The 20,091-nt window shown below is 36.9% G+C and overlaps 1 protein-coding gene and 1 long non-coding RNA gene across 2 annotated transcripts; one reads left to right on the forward strand and one right to left on the reverse strand.

Annotated features, from left to right (window-relative positions):
* Window positions 1–1,824: 1,824 nt before the first annotated feature.
* LOC145795641 (uncharacterized) lies at window positions 1,825–4,074 on the reverse strand. Its single transcript, XM_082880487.1, has 5 exons — window positions 3,996–4,074; window positions 3,023–3,531; window positions 2,653–2,874; window positions 2,481–2,568; window positions 1,825–2,351 (listed from the first exon to the last, which is right to left on the reverse strand). Exons 1-5 carry the CDS (start codon window positions 4,072–4,074, stop codon window positions 1,825–1,827), a joined length of 1,425 nt encoding a protein of 474 aa, XP_082736613.1.
* A 3,569-nt stretch (window positions 4,075–7,643) lies between these two features.
* Window positions 7,644–10,273, forward strand: LOC114264851 (uncharacterized). The gene is made up of 2 exons (XR_014334524.1): window positions 7,644–7,972; window positions 9,224–10,273. It is a non-coding gene; the product is annotated as an uncharacterized LOC114264851 (long non-coding RNA).
* The last annotated feature ends 9,818 nt before the right edge of the window (window positions 10,274–20,091 follow it).

Genomic DNA, 20,091 nt, shown 5'->3' on the forward strand with positions numbered 1-20,091 from the left:
TTGGGTGTACCTCAGTCTTCTCCGACCTCCCTTTATTGTGACAACCGCAGTGCTGTTCAGATTGCCCACAATAATGTCTTCCATGAAAGGACGAAACACATTGAGATTGATTGTCACTTTGTCCGACAGCATCTGCAGTCTAGCTCTATCTCATTTCCTTTTGTCTCATCGGCTTTACAACTTGCAGACTTCTTCACCAAAACTCACACTACTGCTCGGTTTCAGTTTCTTCTTAGCAAACTCTCAGTGTTTTCTACTAAAACACCTTGAGTTTGAACGGGGGTGTGAGAATATATATTGTATATATGGTATATTAGGAATTAGGAAATTTCCTTACTTATGTATATTACATGAATTAGGTTCCTTACTTGTGTATATTACGAATTAGGCAATTCATTTTTCTTTGTATTTCCTTTTTTTGTTATAGATTAGGGCTATATAACTAATGCACTCTTTGTAAACATACTTAAGTTAAATACACAGAAAACTTACACCATAACCAATTAATTTTAAGTTTGATGTCTTTGAAATTCAACAATGTCAAACACCAACACAAGAAAATGGCAGAAATTAGCGTTTACTTGTTCTTTTTCTTTATTTTTTTGAAATTGGGGATTTGGTTCAGATGAAATTATATAATTTTTTTAATGAATTTTTTGGTTGGTTTGATTAATTCAAAAAAAAAATGAAATTGAATGATCCTATCAAACAAAACCTCAAGCCGCAAAATTTTTTTTTTATTAGCAAAAGGGAACTTTATTGATGAATTATAACATACAAAGTATGAAGATACATCAATAAAAGGGGAGGAAGTGCAAAGAGCATCACGGAACACCACATCAATCCCAACTAGGTTATCACCGAGAGAGGAACCCTATCATATGCCAGCATAAGCCTCGAGACGTTGGTAAGGAACCAACAAGAGAACCAAAGGCCAAAAACAAAGGCTGCAAAACATCAAAACCACCCCTGTTGCCCACCCTAAGCACTAAGCCCTTGTATTGCCAAAACCAGAAACAGAGGAAACCTTAAACAAACAGCCTGATGAGGTGGAAGTTGGAAACAATATCGTGAAAAGTATAATTGACCTCCAAGAACCATTTGGCCCACAAAGCAATGAGCACTTTCATTTTTTCACATAAATCTTCAAAAGTAGGTTGTGCCTCTTTAAACAGACAATCATTTCTCAATTTCCAAATAGACCATAACACGACTAAGGGAGCAATCTGCCATATTCTGGATACCCAAGGCTTGAACTTGCCACCTGACCACCAATGTAGCAAACCCTCTACTGATCCAAGAATTGCCCAGACTTAATCCCCTCCAATTTACCATATGTGACCAGCACTTCCAGACAAGAACTGTATTCTCCTCCCATTGCCAACATTTATTTTGAATTGGCCACCATAAAACTCACTCAAGAGCTGGTTGACTGAAGTAAGCTGCATAATATCCTGCCAAACTATGGACACCCCACCTAAATGATTAATTGATGGAATCCAATCCCCACGAGCTGTGTCATACCTTGAACACACCACAAATTTCCACAGTGCTTTATCTTCACTACCATACCTTCACCACCACTTTAGTAACAAACAATCATTCACTTCACCTACGTCTTTCACTCCCAAACCTCATTGACTTTTGGTTTTGGTGACCTCTTTCCATTGGACCAAGTGCACTTTCCTTTTATTTTCAGTCCCTCTCCACAGAAAAGATGACTGAAGCTTAACTATAGCCTTAACAACCCCCTTAGGCATTTTGAATATAGAAAGGAAACAGATTGACAAGTTTGAGGGGACAGATTTAATCAAAGTCAATCTCTCAGCATAAGATAACAACTTCCTCTTCCAAGAAGACAGCTTCTTCTTGACCTTGTCGATCCACTACTGGATGCCATGTGCTCTTTCTTCTAGGATTTGCTCCTAAATGCAGACCTAAGAAATTAAATGGCAGTTTCTTGGTCAGGTAGTTCAGAATCTTAGCAAACTCCTTAGTGTGGTCATCTTGGAAGCCCACCCCACAAACTACACTCTTATGATAATTTATCTTTAATCCAGACATCACCTCAAAGCACCTCAACACCCTCTTTATGTTCAAAATTGCCTCCTTATCACCTTCACAGAATATGATAATGTCATCTGCAAATTGGAGATATGAGATTCTCAACTTACTAGTTCCAACTGTGGCACCTTTAAACAGACCGATCTTTATAGCCCTCTCCAATAAAAGGTTGAGAACTTCTGCTGCAATAATGAATAAAAATAGAGAAAGAATATCCCCTTGCCTTAACCCATTTTGTGGTTGAAACTCCTCAGTGGTTGCACCATTGACCAAAACAGACCCCTTGGCTGTAGAAATGCAAGTCTTCATCCATCAAATCCATTGTTCACCAAATCCAAAGTTTCTCATTATTGACAGCAAAAACTCCCAATTTATTGAATCATAGGCTTTCTTAAAGTCTAATTTTAGGATAATACCTTTCTTCTTAGATCTTTTCCACCCATCTACAACTTCGTTTGCTATTTCCACCCCATCTAGGATGTACTTCCCACTCACAAAAGCTGACTGCACGTCACTAATCACAGATGGAAGAACTTATTTAAGTCTTCTGGATAACACCTTAGCCAAGATCTTATAAACTGAACTAACCAGACTAATAGGTCTATAGTCCCCCAAACCTGTAGGATTATCCTTCTTAGGAATACGTACAATGAAATAGATGTTAACCCCTCTTGATAGCTTTCCATTTGTATGAAATTCATGCATCAATTGAACTATCACCCCTTTCATGATCTTCCAACATTTTTTAATGTAGACAAGGTTAAAGCCATCTGGTCTAGGGGGCCTTGTTCCCATCACAGTCTTGAAGTGCTGCTCAAATCTCAGTTTCAGAAAACACTACTTCCAAAGAGACTGTTGCCTTAGGGCTAATTGCATCAAAAGGACCTAAAAGTTTTGGCCTAGAATTCCAGTTCTCTAAAAATTGTTGACTGAAATGCCTTACCACTACTTGTTTCACCTGAACTAGGTCCTCACAACTCACATCCTCCACTATAACTGAATCTAACAAATTCTTTCTCTGTCTTCTACTTCTCATAATATGAAAGAACCTAGTATTTTTGTCACCATTTCGAGCCCATAGTAGTCTAGATTTTTGATGCCACAGCCTTTCCTTATTTCTGCTGAGCTGCCACACCTGGCTTCTAACTTCTCTTCTTCTTTTAGTTTCTAGATCATCCAGGTGCCTAGACTCTGCCTTCAGATCCCAGTCTTGTAACTCTTCTTCTACTGACTTTAGAAGAGTGTCTATATTACCAAATACCTCTTTGTTCCACACCCTTAAATGGTTCCTTAAGTTATACAATTTTCTCATGAGTCTATACCCTACCCATCCAGACACTTGAGTGTCCTCCCAACTTTTTTTGACTTCAACCATGAAAGTAGGATGTGATGTCCAAGAATTTATAAACTTGAAAGGCTTAGGACCCCAATCCCTATCATCCTCCTTCAGCAAAATTGGGCAATGATCTGAAATTGTTCTAGGTAATCTCCATTATTTAAGAGAGAACTTTTCCAACCAATTTGGGTCTAACAAAAATCTATCTATCCTATTTCACCTATCCCTTTCCAATGCATTACACCAAGTGTACTGTCTTTCTAGCATAGGCATATCAGTCAACTCTATCTTTTCTACAAACTTATTGAAGTCCTTCATCCCCCTATCTCTTCTTAAGAACCTTTTCCTCTCACTCATATACTTGATTTTATTATCCCCTCCCACACACCATGGATTTGGATAATGTGGATGGACATTAACCAAAGAATCCTAGAGCTGTCTCCTCTTCAGAACCTCATTTGGAGCATAGATATTAACAATAACACACTCGAAAGAATTACATGAGGTACCTGGTACATAGCATAATAAAATGTTTGCTGCTGCAACAATCTTTTTGGTCAAAGACATGTGGCCTTCAAATATACAAAAAAACCACCTGCACTTTCTTCTGAATCCACCAACATAAATCCCATCTCTTCATAAGGGCAGATGGCCTTCACAAAGTTTTCATCCATTGAGCTCCTATTTGTTTTTTGTAGTAATAAAACATTAACATTCCTTTCCTTCACCAAATTCTTAATTTCCCTCCCTCTCCTCCATTTTTTTTTTTTTTTTGGTTTTCTTAGCCCTCTAACGTTCCATGATAAAATCTTCATGACAAAACACACAACTTACACCCAGAGCCCTTATTGGCAAGCAGTTAGGCTCTGGTTGCCCCTTCTTCACCTGTAATTCTTGTCAAATCATTCTCTTCTAGCTCTACTATTTTGCTCACTACCTCCTCCTCTTGTCCTTGGCAATGCATACCCAGTAATGTGCCAACCTTTACTGTTGTCTGAGCCTCCTCAAGTAGATTTCTCCTTCTATTCATTGCCTGACTGTGGGATATTGACAAGGAATTGGCTACTACTACTATTGACGCTCTGAAAATGGCTCCTTTGTGGAAGCCAAGTCTACCAACCATGCCTTTTTGTTTGAAGGACTTTACTGCCACTTCCTTGCATTTTCTTCCTTTACCAGCCCTCTTGTCCATAGGCTTGTGGGTTGTTTGGACCAGAGTTGGTCTGAGTTGGGTTTGGGCCACACAATCACTCAAATTAGATCCCACCCCCTTATTTGATCCACTTGGCTCAGGCCCAACCAACATACCTTCAAGAAGAACTTCCAGATTTATATTAGGTCTTACACCCTCTGGTCTACTCAACTCCCTTAAGAACCCTGTAGTGCGTATAGCTCCATCCTACTTTCGAATTTTACTCATCATTGCCTTCTGTGAGTTGACTTACTGAGATAGACCCTCCTTCTTGGAACTTGCACTTGCATTACTATTCCCCATGCTACATTCTATGTCAACTTCAGTTGCTGTATGCTTGCCATCATTTCCCCTACCCATCTCATCTGATCTGTCTATCACTGTTTCCAATACCCTACTTACCACATCAAATCCTTTTTCCACCTCCTCCTCCGTTGCTAAAGTAGCTTGCTTTGTAATCTTACTATGATGTTTGTGCATGGTTTGGTAGAATGGACATGGTGGAGGTATCATTTGCTATTTTGATTTGTTGTTTACTGAAGCAATTTGCTATTGTATTTGTTTACGTTGTCTTTGCTTTTGACTGATTGTAATGTTGCTCTGTTTTCGGTTGGTTACTTTCCAACCTTGGTGTAATGTCTACACATGATTGGGTTTGCTCTTTGGTGCCACTGCCAACCTAATTGGGATCGTATTGTCTTGCTATGATACAATTTCCACTCACCTTTTCTATCTTTATTGATGTACTATCTTATTGTAAGTTGGTTTTCATCAATAAAGTCTTGATTCTTTTGTCGATCAAAACAAGAAAAACAAAAAAAAAATGCATGGTTTGGTAGAGTGTATCCAATGGTTGTTTAGTACCTTTTATTTATTTATTTTTATTTGAACCATTTTACTATATGAGCTACAAAACCAAACATACCTAACCATTTCTATGTCATGAACCATATATGCATGCCACCTCCCAATCCCACACCAAATAAACTCATAATCTTGAGCAAATCAAAAGAAAAAGATATATATATATATATATATATATATATGTATAAATGCGGCACGGCTCTTTTATTTTAAATTTTAAAATCTTCTTTCTCTATTACATTTTTGTTACACGGTCGTTGCTTGAGATTTTCAAGATTTTCAAGTTTATGGACTCTCATCACATACAAAAATTTTGAAGACAAACAATTCCTAACCCAAAAATGATGATTAAATCTGCGCAGTAACATGTAAATAGATCAAGAGATCTTTTGAGGAAGTACATTTTAAATAAGTACTATTTTTTTGGAAAAAAAAAAAAATTATTTCCCATATAATGACTCTCCGAACTCAATCCAACAGAAAAACACAATCCGTACAAGGGTTACTTTTTAAATTTTTTTTTTTTTTTTGATCAGCACTTTTTAAAAAATTAATGTCTCATGTAATGTTCTTTAAAGATTTAATCCGACCTCCTGCTTTTTTTTCTTTTTCTTTTTTTTCTTTCTTTCTTTCTTTTGAAATAGCAAAAAAAGACTTTATTGATGATAATCAAATAAAAATACAAAATGAATTCATCAATAAAAGGAGTAAGTACAAAAAGCATCACAACAAACTAAATGATCCCAACTAAATTGATACTATAGATTGTATACCAGCACCAGATTTTGGCACGCCAGATTTTGTTGTCTGTCTGCTGTCTGCATAAACTTGCTACCTAGTTTGCGTAATTTATATACCAGCACCACCAGGTGTAATTGGCCATGTGTTTTTGGTTCTCCTTCTTTTCTCTTTTTCTGGTTGGCTCCTTGCCAACTGGAGCTCCTAGCTTGTGTTAGCTTCGAGTTCCTCTTTATTGATGTATCCTTGTCTTTGTTGGTTTCATCAATAAAGATCTTCTTTTTCGCCGTTCAAAAAAAAAAAAAAATAGAGTAAGACAAATCATTTGTAAGCACGCTACAAAGTTGATGAGAAACCAATCAACAGAACAACAAGCTAATGATAATACTACAAGAAAAGAGTACATTGATAGCACCTTCAAAGCAAACAACAGCCAAGCAGCTCACTGCTACCACCGATTGGGCAAATCATAAAACAATTTACACTTACAAAATAAAAATAATCCAAACACCGGTTGTCCAATAATTTTTTAGTTGCTAAAAAAATTTTAAACTTAAAACCTGTTAAAAAAATTTACTACAAATAAGGAATATTGTCAACTTAATTGCGGTAAAATCATATTAAACTTAAAAAAATAAAAACTTCAACTAAATGCAGTTAAATTTTAGTAAAGAAAAAAGATTGACCTATTATGTTAGTTCTTTTAGTTTTTAAATTGGACTAATGTAGAGTTTATGGCCTTAGAATATTGAGTAATATATCAAAAATGAGTATTATATATATCTAAATTTAGACCAATCTTTTATAATTTTTTATTATGTCAATTGTTTTATATTAAATCATAATATTTTAATATTTTTTAAAATCCAACCCAACCCACTGTCTGCTCCACATAATTTTTCCCTATGATTATTTAATATCTACATATATTATGTACCATATATGTATGCCACCTCATAATGCCAGACCAGATACTGATGTACGGATCATCTATCCACAAATTTATGTTTCTTTTTTCTCAATACATTTGTAGTTCATGCATTGAGATTCTCCAGTTTGGAAATACCCGTCATATTTTACAAATTGAAAATGCATTCAACAGAGGGTATAAAGATTTTAGAAACATAAAATTTAACAGGTAAATTTCTAAAATACCGTGCGAACATAACACAGGATGCTCTATCTCAAAAAAATCCTGAATATATAATCATATTTTCAAATTTATGTCTGTCGAGATTCTAACATAATCCTACAAGTAAAATTTCATTGAGACAGATAAATTTAACAACAAAAGATTCCAAGCATCTGAATGGTACTTTTTTATCGACGTGTCATGATGCAATAGGATTGGCGTTGCCGTTTTATCAATCCATTGACCAAATGAAATGTAATCTTCTGGGGAAAGATTGCTCATCCTCTTTTAAGTAAAGAACTGGTACACTAGTAAGAGTGTGTGTAAATATATTTATTTATTGGGTTAGGACGACCATTCAAAGAGAGTAGTTTTGGTAGTTTTGAGAAATCAAAACAAGAAAAAGAAAGATGGCTGGATTGACGCTAGCAATAGAGATGCGTAGGAGGAGGATTCAAAATAGAAAACAACACTTTCAAGAGGACAATCCTCACCATGCCCACCCCTCATACAGATCATTGCTCGAACCACCACCACCGATCATCACCACCACCACCACCACTGCTGCCACCATGGATGAGGCTGCCCTAAAAGCCCGCAAACGCCTGGAAGAGAAACTTGGTTGTTTCCGGCCTCCAAGTTCAAGGTTCTCTCTCTCTCTCTCTCTCTCTCTGAGTGCTTCCATTCGTCCTAATTGACAATCATAATTTGGTTGCTGGTGATTTTTGTTCTCAATTTTTTTTTTTTTTTTTTTTTGAACAAGTATAAGAAAATTTTATTGATAATAATAAAAAACGATACATCAAAAAAAAAAAAAAAAAAAAATGGTGCAAACAGCATCACAATAACTCTATAATCCCAATAAGATTGGCACTATGGAGCTAACAAAATCATCTGCTAGTACACTTCAAAATTGGTGAGCAACTAACCAATAGAGACAACATAGTATGTCCAAAATATACAGATCATTGTGAAAACATCATAGATACTCAAATTGCACAAATGAATTAGAAATTCTATACAAAAAGATATTAAATAGTAAACAATATAATAACACAACAAATTGGAGTTGAAAATTTTGACATGTGAAATTTAAGAGACGCCGTAGTTATTGCCTTTAAGTTAATTTTTCTACCTGCGCAAAGATACAAGCGGAATGCAACCATTTTAAGATTCAATCTAAATGCTCATAGGGGTGTTTTGGGAAGAGTATTTTTTTTTTACTTATTTTCGTTTTTAGTGAATTTTTTTATAAAAAAAAAATCAAAAAAAAACTTTAGGTTTCTAGATTCAACTCGTCAAAACGAACTAGAAAATTATATTTTGTTTCTAAAAATCTAACAAAAATCTAGCAAAAACAAAAATAAGTCGAAATAAACAATTTGTTTGGTCTTATTTTGATATTAGTGATTTTTTTTTATAGAATTTTTTAAAAATATATACTTTTTAGATTTGTCTCGACAAGACGGACTGAAAAAAAAAATTGACATAATTTTAAAAAAAATCACTAAAAATTAAAAAAAAAATAATCGAAAAGATAGATACCCTTTTTTTGGTTGCCAAAATGGGCCATAATCTTATTCATTATTGTAGTTTATCAAAAGGATATGTACTAACTCAAACCAAAATTACTCTTAAAATAATAACAAATTAATATAAAACATATATATATAAAATAAAGTGTGAAAGAGTCTAAAAATTCAAGCATCACGTGGGATTTAGTTAGAATGTTCTGGTGCTCTCAATTAGTTTACGTAGCAAAAATATGACAGATGTGACAATACTATCTAACTTTTTATTTATTTGTCAAAAGTATGACATAAATAACGCGACATAGTCTAAAACTAGCTACAAATTTTTTTTCCATATTGGACTCACTTGTTGTCTTAAATTGAAGGTTGAATAGAGTTGAAGCAAATGAAGGTAGAGGCAATAATAGTATGAGGACGAGGGATAACCATAACCATGGTTACTTGGTTGCAAGAATACCAGGGAGACGATGGCACTTCCAGATCAACACAAGTAAATCAAAAGGGCAGCTTTGTGCTGTATGCTTGGAAGATTTTCATGTAGAGAAACAAGTCATGCAACTCTCATGCACCCACAAGTACCACTCTGATTGCCTCCTTCCATGGCTAGTTGACCATCCCAATTGCCCCAGCTGTCGAACCCCCGTTCCGTTAAGAGATTTTGCTGGAATATGTGCCAAAATAGGGTCTCACATCAAATAAAAAATAAAAGGGATAATTACAAAAAAAAAAAAAAAAAACTAACGGTTTGAATCTTATTATAAAATAAATTCTGAATTTTTAATTTTATCAATTTAACCCCAATCTTTCAATCTAAATCATTCACCTATTTTTGTTAAATAAAATCGTCAGAAAAAAAAGTATTTTAGTTATTAAACTTAAAGTATACATAAAATGTCTAAAATATCATTTTTCATTGAGTTTAATAACTAAAATACTAATTTTTTCGTCGATTTTGTTAATGAAAATAAACAAATGGTTTAGATTGAAAACAAAAAAAAAGTTTAGGGTTTAAATTGATAAAATTAAAAACTTAGAGTTTAATTTGTTAAAAGGGGCTAGCCCTAGGTTTTTTTTTTTTTTTTCCCAAAATAAAATGTGTGGATTTTAAACACTGGATGAGCCCTTCAAGACTTAAGCTTTTAAGTGGATATGAGTTCTAAATAATGTATGTTGTATGAACTCTAAAAATTTTTCTCGACGAATTGGACTGGTATTATTGCACCTTCGTGGAGGCTATATGTATATGTGCCGGGTCAACAATAAGTTGTAATTCGTATACTATCTCCTTGTTATTAGAACCATGTATTTATTCAGCCCTTACTATTACATAGAATACATTCCGATTTTGTAACAGATTTTATGTATTGCAATATTGTGAAATAGTATTGTAAACTTATTTATTTATGTATTTATTTATTTTGGAAATTTCACAGTTTTAGTTATTAAGTTTATACTTCTGCACAAATTTACCAAAGAGACTCGTGAGTTTTCTTTTTTGTGAGTGTGTGTGTGTTCTATTATGCAAATTAGTGAAAATGATAAGTGATTCGGATAGGCAATTTTACAATGCCACATTGGTCGTGTGATTGATTATATTATATTTTCGTGGAGAAATGTTGTTTCAAATATTTGGACTTTTTATTTTTCATGTGATGGTAACAATGCTCCTGGGCCTGACGGGTTCAATCTGGCGTGCATTCAGAAGTGCTAACAGGTCATGAAAGGAGAAATACTACAATTCATGCATGAGTTTTACTCAAATGGAAAGCTGGTGTCGAGTCTAAATAGCTCTTTCATTACCCTCATACCTAAGAAGGAGAGCTCATGTGAGTTAAGTGATTATAGGCCAATTAGCTTGGTCAATTCTGTGTATAAAATATTGGCTAAAGTGCTATCAAAAAGATTGAAGAGAGTCATGCCAGTAATCATTAGTGAAGTTCAAATAGCTTTCTTGGGGGGAAGATTTATTATTGATGGTGTTCTCATTGCTAATGAAGTGGTCCATTGGTGGAAAGCTGAAAAAATGAAAGGTATTATTCTCAAGCTGGATTTCGAAAAGGCATACGACTTAGTTAACTGGGAGTTTCTTTTATCAATGATGAAGAATTTTGGTTTTGGGGTCAAATGGGTGAGTTGGATTAAAACATGCCTATCATCATCTAAAGTTTTCTGTCCTAGTAAATGGTTCTCCAACAGCAGAATTCATACCTCAAAGAGGTCTAAGGCATGGTGACCCTTTATCACCACTTTTGTTCAACATAGTTCCTGAAGGCCTGAATATTTTGATTGAAAGAGCAAAGGAGAGAGGACTTATAAAAGGTGCATGTGTGGGGCCTAATGAGTTTAAAGTCTCTCATTTGTAATACGTAGATGACACCATTATATTCTGTGAAGCAAAGAGAGGGAAATTGGTGAACATCAAGAGAATCTTAAGGTGCTTTGAGGTGCTGTCTGGATTAAAGGTAAATTTCCACAAAAGTGGGATGTATGGGGTTGGTGTTAGTGATTTGGAGATTACCCAGTTTGCCTCAATTCTTAGCAGTCACACCCTGTAATAACCCTTACCTCTGTTTACCGATAAACTACTGATTTCTGCTAAACTGTGACTGATTATGATTGGTAATTGAACTGATTGAAATACTGAACTGACTGACTGAAATCTGAAACTGATTGATTGACTGTATCTGTTTAAATACATTATCTATCTGCTGACTGTTTGATTATCTGTTCATGTTTTCATGTTTAACTGTGAATTGAAGGCCTTATCGGCGGCCGAACTAGAAATTCATTGATCTTTCATGATCATTAGAATTTATATGATCTTATGGTATATTTAACTGAAATGTGATTTAGTACGATTAAACTAGATTAAAATAAGTTAAATTGCATAGGTCGAACTAATTACCATAATGCCACTGAAGTGGCCTACTACCTAAACCTTTTTGAACTCACTACATTAGAAACAACACAATTTCATCAGCCATTTCCCTTGTTATTGCCGACTAGAGAGAGAGAGAGTAAGAGGAAAAGAGTGATTCAACTTGATTCATCTTGTTTTGCTTGTAAATTGAAAAGATTGGGGGAGCTTGTGACCAATAGAGCTTCTAGACTTGTATTTGAGGACCTAGGTAAGGAATTTATCCTCTTAATTGTGTCTTTAAGTTGATTCTTGCATGGTTCTTGCCAAATTGAAGAGCTAAGTCATGAATTAGTTCTAGCATGTTGAGTTGTAGCTCTAATCTTGCATGCATGTGTACATTGAAAAGTTTGAGGTTGTAAGTTTATCATTCCTCACATGCATGTTCATCTTTTGATCATAAACCACGATTTCATCTTGTTCTTGGAAGAATTGGCTCTTTAGAGCAAGTTTTGAAGCTTGAGAATTGTTTGAATTCATACATGTTGCATATTCATCTTGCACATGAAAATTGGTTTCAAATTGGTATTGAATTAAATTACCCTTGGGTTTTGATTTTACAATTGAGCTTGAAATTATGTCAAATTATGAGTTTTGGAATGTTTCTGGAAAATTGGCCCAAAAGGATTGGTTTTAATGCATCAAAGATTGAGTTTTGAGCTTGGGACTCAAATCTGGATTTTCCAGATTTTGGTCTCCCGCTCGAGCGGGGAATTCGAGCTCCCAGCATCTTGCACTGTTTTGAAGTCCGCTCGAGCGGGACCTTGTGTATTACGCTCGAGCGGCTATTGAGTGCCCATCGAGCGTGATTTTCACACATTCAGTACTTTTGCACTGTTTTACAGTCCGCTCATGCGGAATAACTCGCGCTCGAGCGAAGTATTTTGTTTGCCTGACCGCTCGAGCGGGGTAACATGCGCTCGAGCGGAACCCCTGTTTTCTGAAAATTCTGAAAATATCTTTTTAGGTGCATCTTTGCATCCTCATCCCATCCTAGGCATTCTTAGGCCTAGTTTAAGACATCTTAATGAGGATATAGATGTAGAACCACACCGAGGCAATTTAGGAATTAAGTTATTATTTTTTCTAACTGTGTAGCTTAGTGTGTGTTCAATCTGTAACTGTGTAGGGTTGGCATCTGGGGACGCGCTCTAGCTTAACTGTAGCCCAGAACTCTATGAGTAACAATGTTGTAAAGATATGTTCAAAATGATTATCTTTTGAACAATTGAACTGTACTGTTTTCTGAAATGATACTGTTACTGAATGAATGTATGTCCTCTATTCTGAACTGTATTGTGGCATACTTAGCAACTACTGTTACTACACTGACTGCTACTATTACTGATATGATGGCCATCATTTACTGTTCAATCTTTTAAGACCTACTGTTTACTGTACTGTTATGTTAATGGATGTACCACATATGACTGTTATGACTGAATGATTGATATACTGAATCAACTGACTGTTTTCAATACTGAAAGGACATTCATTCTTAACCTCTTTACGCATTATGTTATTCATTAGGCTTTAGCTCACTGTTTATATATATATATATATGTAGGTGTTTAGGCACCAGACCGGAGCTAGGAGCGTGGGTTAGACTCCCCTTTTTGTCGAGCCAACCACTGTACCTCACTGTGAGGTTCCGAGCCTACCAAGCTATGGCTTAGGGTGTTTTAATTTCCCCCGTCTGCCTCTGTATCTGTTTTGTAATAACTGTATAGACTGATAGCACTGTACTATACTGTTTAATAGGGACTAGGTCCCTTTCCTGATCGACTGTAAATGTTGTACATACTGTTCTGTACTGTTCATGTATATATGTATGAAAAATCTTTTTGCATACAGACTCACAGCTCATTGGACATTGTTTATTTACTGTATTGGCTTCCGTCATGCCTCTGTACTCTATTTTACTATTAAGCAAGCCCTCGGTAATCTCGGATTACTGGCTGGTTACGGTGCTAAACCCATAAGGGCGGGTTTGGGTCGTGACAGAGTGGTATCAGAGCGATACTTAACCACGAGTTATACCGCACACATGTGTCCAAATGAGCTATAGGGTGTCCTAGAAAAACAATTAGGGCATCGCATGAGCATGAAAAGTATATGTGGACATGATATGAATATATGTGTTAAAATGTTTAAATGTTTAAAGTATGCAACTTTTTATGTTTATTATTGCTCTGTTGCATATAATGAAATGGGTAATGCAAATACTACTGATGGAACTGAATCATCTGAGGCCAGAATGGCCAGACTAAAAAGAACTGTTAAATTATTAACTGAAGCCTTAAGGTAACAGCAACAACAGAACCAACAGCCCCCACCTCCTCCTCCGGTACAGCCAGAACAGAATGTCAATGTTAATGATGGGGACATAATTGCTCTCACCCATAAGTTCAGCAAAATGAAACCGTCATCCTTTCAGGGAGGCCTTGAGCCGCTAAAGGCTGAAGCTTGGGTTCTTGAAACAGAAAAATTGTTTGAGGTGTTTCCGTACTCTGAATCACATAAAGTACTGTTAGCTACCTTCACCTTACAAGAAGAAGCTAGAAGGTGGTGGATGCTAGTCCGTGACACCAACACAGTAGTGACTTGGGCTTAGTTTAAGGAGTCTTTCTTCGAAAAGTACTTTCCTCAGTGTGTCAGGGACAGAAAGGTGACTGAATTTGAACAACTGAGACAGGATACCATGTCCGTTGCTGAATATGAAACAAAGTTCACCGAGTTTGCCTGCTATGCACCGCACATGGTTGATACTGATTACAAGAAAGCCCGGAAGTTTGAAGGCGGCCTTAATGTTGCAATACTGGACAAAATTAGTGTTCTGAAGCTATCGAACTATGTAAATGTTCTTGACCGAGCTTTGATGGCTGAATCGAACATCGAGGCACTGAAACAAACTGAAACACCAGCGTCTAAGTGGCGTGGTAAAAGGCAGGGTTTCAAGTTCGAGAAGGGCAAAAATAATCCATTGAACAAGAAACAGAACACGGGGTCAACAATTAGCTCTAGCCAGGGAAGTGGCTTCATACCACCCTGCTCTGAGTGTGGCAAGAAGCACAAAGGGGTCTGTTATAAAATAGCTGGTACTTGCTATAGGTGTGGCAAGGTGGGCCACATGGTTAAAGATTTCCCTTCTACTGCTCTGGGCAATAGTAAAGCTACAGGCAGCACCGCAGCATCAACTGTTGCACCAACACCGAACCCCAAGGTTACCGGGAAAGAGCCCATGAGGCAAGGCCGAGTGTTCGCCCTAGTACCGGGAGATGTACAAAATACCGAGACCGTTGTGTCAAGTATCCTCTCTATTTGTACTCAAAATGCATATAGACTAATTGATTCGGGGTCTACGCATTCATACGTATCGCATGCTTTTTCGCGAAAATTGAATAGACCCTTAGAACCTATGAATTATCCGTTAGCTGTATCTTCACCCGTAGGGGGAACCATGACTTGTGCATATATGTACCCTACATGTGAAATTATTGTTGGGGATATGCATCTGTATATTGACTTATTGCCTCTGAACATAGATCATTTTGATGTTATATTGGGGATGGACTGGTTAACGAAATATCATGCTACCATAGACTGTGAAACGAAACAAGTAGTTTTCCGTCCACCGGGTTTACCTGAATTTGTGTTTTATGGGGTTGGAGTAGTACCTCCTCCATATCTGATTTCCTCCATGAAAGCCTTTAAACTGATTAAGAATGGATGTAAAGGGTATCGGTGTTCTGTATTGACTGTACCTATTGCTAATAAAACTGATGTGAACTGTATTCCTATAGTCAGAGAATTCCCAAATGTTTTTCCAGATGATCTGCCAGGGGATTTGATTGACAGAGAGATTGAGTTCACCGTTGATGTGATTCCCGGTACACAGCCAGTATCTAAAGCTCCCTACAGAATGGCTCCAACTGAACTGAAAGAACTGAAAGTGCAACTGCAAGAACTGTTAGACAAAAATTTCATCAGGCCTAGTACTTTGCCGTGGGGCGCACCTGTCTTGTTTGTTAAGAAGAAAGACAGCTCACTGAGACTCTGTATCGACTACCGTGAACTGAACAAGGTAACTGTGAAAAATAAATATCCATTGCCACGTATTGATGATTTATTTGATCTCTCAAGTATTTTCTAAGATTGATCTCAGATCCGGATATCATCAGTTGAAAGTTAAACCAGAGGATATTGACAAAACTGCTTTTCGAACGAGGTATGGACATTACGAATTTTTAGTTATGCCTTTCGGAGTTACCAATGCACCTGCTGCATTTATGGACCTCATGAACAGAATCTTTAAACCATTCCTCGATGACTTTATTGTTGTATTCAAAGATGACAAACTGGTTTATTCCAAAAGTATAGAAGAACCTGAACATCATCTGAGACTTGCCCTACAGACCCTAAGAGAACAGAAACTTTTTGCTAAACTATCTAAATGTGAATTTTGACTTGACCATGTTATGTTTTTGGGACATGTTATTAGTAAGGAAGGAATTTCAGTTGATCCACAGAAAGTTGAAGCAGTAGTAAACTGGCCTAGACCAACAAATGTTACAGAAGTCCGAAGTTTTTTGGGATTAGCTGGATATTATAGAAGATTTGTCAGAGATTTCTCCAAAATTGCCTTACCGTTGACTCAATTGACTCAGAAAGGGATATCATTTGACTAGACTGACCAAAGGGAATCAGCTTTCCAAGAGTTGAAAACTCGACTTGTGACTGCACCGGTTCTTACCCTACCTTCAGGTACGGATGGTTTTACCATATTTAGTGATACTTCTCATAAGGGTTTGGGATGTGCTTTAATGCAGAATGGGAGAGTTATTGCCTATGCTTCCCGACAACTGAGACTGCATGAAAAGAACTACCCGACCCATGACTTGGAACTTGCTGCAGTGGTATTTACCTTAAAAATATGGCGTCACTACCTTTATGGGGCGACATGTGAAGTATATACCGACCACAAGAGTTTGAAATATTTCTTCACGCAGAAAGAACTGAACATGAGATAGCGGAGATGGCTAGAATTGATTAAAGACTATGACCTACAGATTTTGTACCATCCGGGAAAAGCCAACACCGTTGCCGATGCATTGAGTCGGAAATCGATTGGAAACTTAGCCTGTTTGCTCACCGGGCAGAAAGAATTTCTTTGTGACCTTGAAAAATCTGAGATTGAAATTGTTTTGCAAGAACAAGGTGGAACAATAGCTTCTATTTCTGCTCAACCGGCACTTATTGAAGAAATTAAAGAGAAACAGCAATTGGATGACTTCTTGAAGAAGATCATCGAAGAAAGGGAAACTAAACCAAGACCGGGTTTCAAATTTGAAAATAATGTACTGAAATTTCAAAAAAGACTGTGTGTACCGAATGATTTTGAATTGAAAAGAAGAGTTCTGCAAGAGGGCCATAATTCAAAATTTTCTATCCATCCAGAGAATATGAAAATGTACCAAGACCTGAAACTGAATTTTTGGTGGCCGGGAATGAAGAAAGAGATTGCTGATTTTGTATCGAAATGTCTTCATTACCAACAAGTCAATACCAAACATCAACGACCCGCAGGCTTATTGCAGCCCTTACCGATACTAGAGTGGAAATGGGAACATATTACTATGCATTTTATCGTCAGTCTACCTCGCTCCAGTAAAGGTATGGACTCAATTTGGGTTATTATTGATAGACTGACTAAATCTGCACACTTCTTACCTGTCAAAACGATTTATAATGCGGACAAATTGGCTATACTCTACATTGATGAAATTGTTAGACTGCATGGAGTGCCTGTGTCCATTGTTTCTGATAGGGACTCGAAGTTTACATCGAAATTTTGGCAAAGCTTACAGACTGCATTGGGTACTGAACTGAGACTGAGTCGTGCCTATCATCCTCAGACAAATGGTCAGTCAGAAAGGACCATCCAGACTCTGAAGGATTTACTGAGAATGTGTGTCCTGATTTTGAGGGAAACTGGGAAAGCCATTTGCCCTTAGTTGAATTCGCCTACAACAACAGCTATCATTCAAGTATTGGTATGGCGCCTTTCGAGGCATTGTATGGCAGAAAATGTAGATCTCTGATTTGCTGGGCAGAAGTTGGAGATAGGCCTTTGCTTGGGCCCGAGATTGTATATGAAACGACTGAGAAAGTAAAACTGATACAACAGAAACTGAAAACTGCACAAAGCCGACAGAAAAGTTATGCAGATGTTAGAAGACGGGACAGAGAGTATGAAGTAGGTGATCACGTTTTTGTCAAAGTGACACCGATGAAAGGCCAAACCCGTTTTAAAGTCAAAGGCAAGTTAGCGCCGAGATATGTCGGACCATATGAGATTATTGAGAAAATCAATCTGGTGGCGTATCAAGAAGCGCTTCCTCCTGAAATGGAGCATATGCATAACGTCTTCCACGTTTCTATGTTGAGGGACTACCTCCGGGATCCTTTTCATGTAATAGAGCCTACTCGTGTAGTGCTGGGTGATGACTACACTTACGAGGAACGGCCTGCTCAGATTGTAAACAGATAGATCAAAAAATTGAGAAACAAAGAGATTCCGTTGGTGAAAGTCAACTAGCAAAACCATGGTGGCGTGTATACTACTTGGGAAAAGGAAGATGACATGGCTAAAAGATATCCCGAACTGTTTCCACTGAATCATGTTTTCTTTCAGAATGAAGGTAACTCAAGTTTAGAGGACTAAACTCTTTTTAAGGAGGGGAGACAGTAATAACCCTCACCCCTGTTTACCGATAAACTACTGATTTCTGCTAAACTATGACTGATTATGATTGGTAATTGAATTGATTGAAATACTGAACTGACTGACTGAAATCTGAAACTGATTGATTGACTGTATCTGTTTAAATGCATTGTCTATTTGCTGACTATTTGATTATCTGTTCATGTTTTCATGTTTAACTGTGAATTGAAGGCCTTATCGGCGGCCGAACCAGAAATTGATTGATGTTTCATGATCATTAGAATTTATATAATCTTATGGTATATTTATCTGAAATGTGATTTAGTACGATTAAACTAGATTAAAATAAGTTAAATTGCATAACTAATTACCATAATGCCACTGAAGTAGCCCACTACCTAAACCTTTTTGAACTCACTACATTAGAAACAACACAATTTCATCAGTCATTTCCCTTGTTATTGCCGACTAGAGAGAGAGAGAGTAAGAGGAAAAGAGTGATTCAACTTGATTCATCTTGTTTTTCTTGTAAATTGAGAAGATTGGGGGAGCTTGTGACCAATAGAGCTTCTAGACTTGTATTTGAGGACCTAGGTAAGGAATTTATCCTCTTAATTGTGTCTTTAAGTTGATTCTTGCATGGTTCTTGCCAAATTGAAGAGCTAAGTCATGAATTAGTTCTAGCATGTTGAGTTGTAGCTCTAATCTTGCATGCATGTGTACATTGAAGAGTTTTGAGGTTGTAAGTTCATCATTCCTCACATGCATGTTCATCTTTTGATCATAAACCATGATTTCATCTTGTTCTTGGAAGAATTGGCTCTTTAGAGCAAGTTTTGAAGCTTGAGAATTGTTTGAATTCATACATGTTGCATATTCATCTTGCACATGAAAATTGGTTTCAAATTGGTATTGAATTAAATTACCCTTGGGCTTTTATTTTACAATTGAGCTTGAAATTATGTCAAATTATGAGTTTTGGAATGTTTCTGGAAAATTGGCCCAAAAGGATTGGTTTTAATGCATCAAAGATTGAGTTTTGAGCTTGGGACTCAAATCTGGATTTTCCAGATTTTGGTCTCCCGCTCGAGCGGGGAAAGTTGCACTCGAGCGAGGAATTCAAGCTCTCAGCATCTTGCACTGTTTTGAAGTCCGCTAGAGCGGGGTAATTGGCGCTCGAGCGGGACCTTGTGTATTACGCTCGAGCGGCTATCGAGCGCCCATCGAGTGTGATTTTCACACATCCAGTACTTTTGCACTGTTTTACAGTCCGCTTGAGCGAAATAACTCGCGCTCGAGCAAAGTATTTTGTTTGCCTGACTGCTTAAGCGGGGTAACATGCGCTCGAGCAGAACCCCTGTTTTCTGAAAATTCTGAAAATGTCTTTTTAGGTGCATCTTTGCATCCTCATCCCATCCTAGGCATTCTTAGGCCTAGCTTAAGGCATCTTAATGAGGATATAGATGTAGAACCACACCGAGGCAATTTAGGGATTAAGTTATTATTTTTCCCAACTGTGTAGCTTAGTGTGTGTTCAATCTATAATTGTGTAGGGTTGGCATCTGGGGACGCGCTCTAGCTTAACTGTAGCC

This window comes from Camellia sinensis, chromosome 7, assembly GCF_055761805.1.
Source record: "Camellia sinensis isolate YWXY chromosome 7, ASM5576180v1, whole genome shotgun sequence".
In the NCBI taxonomy this organism is placed as follows: domain Eukaryota; kingdom Viridiplantae; phylum Streptophyta; class Magnoliopsida; order Ericales; family Theaceae; genus Camellia; species Camellia sinensis.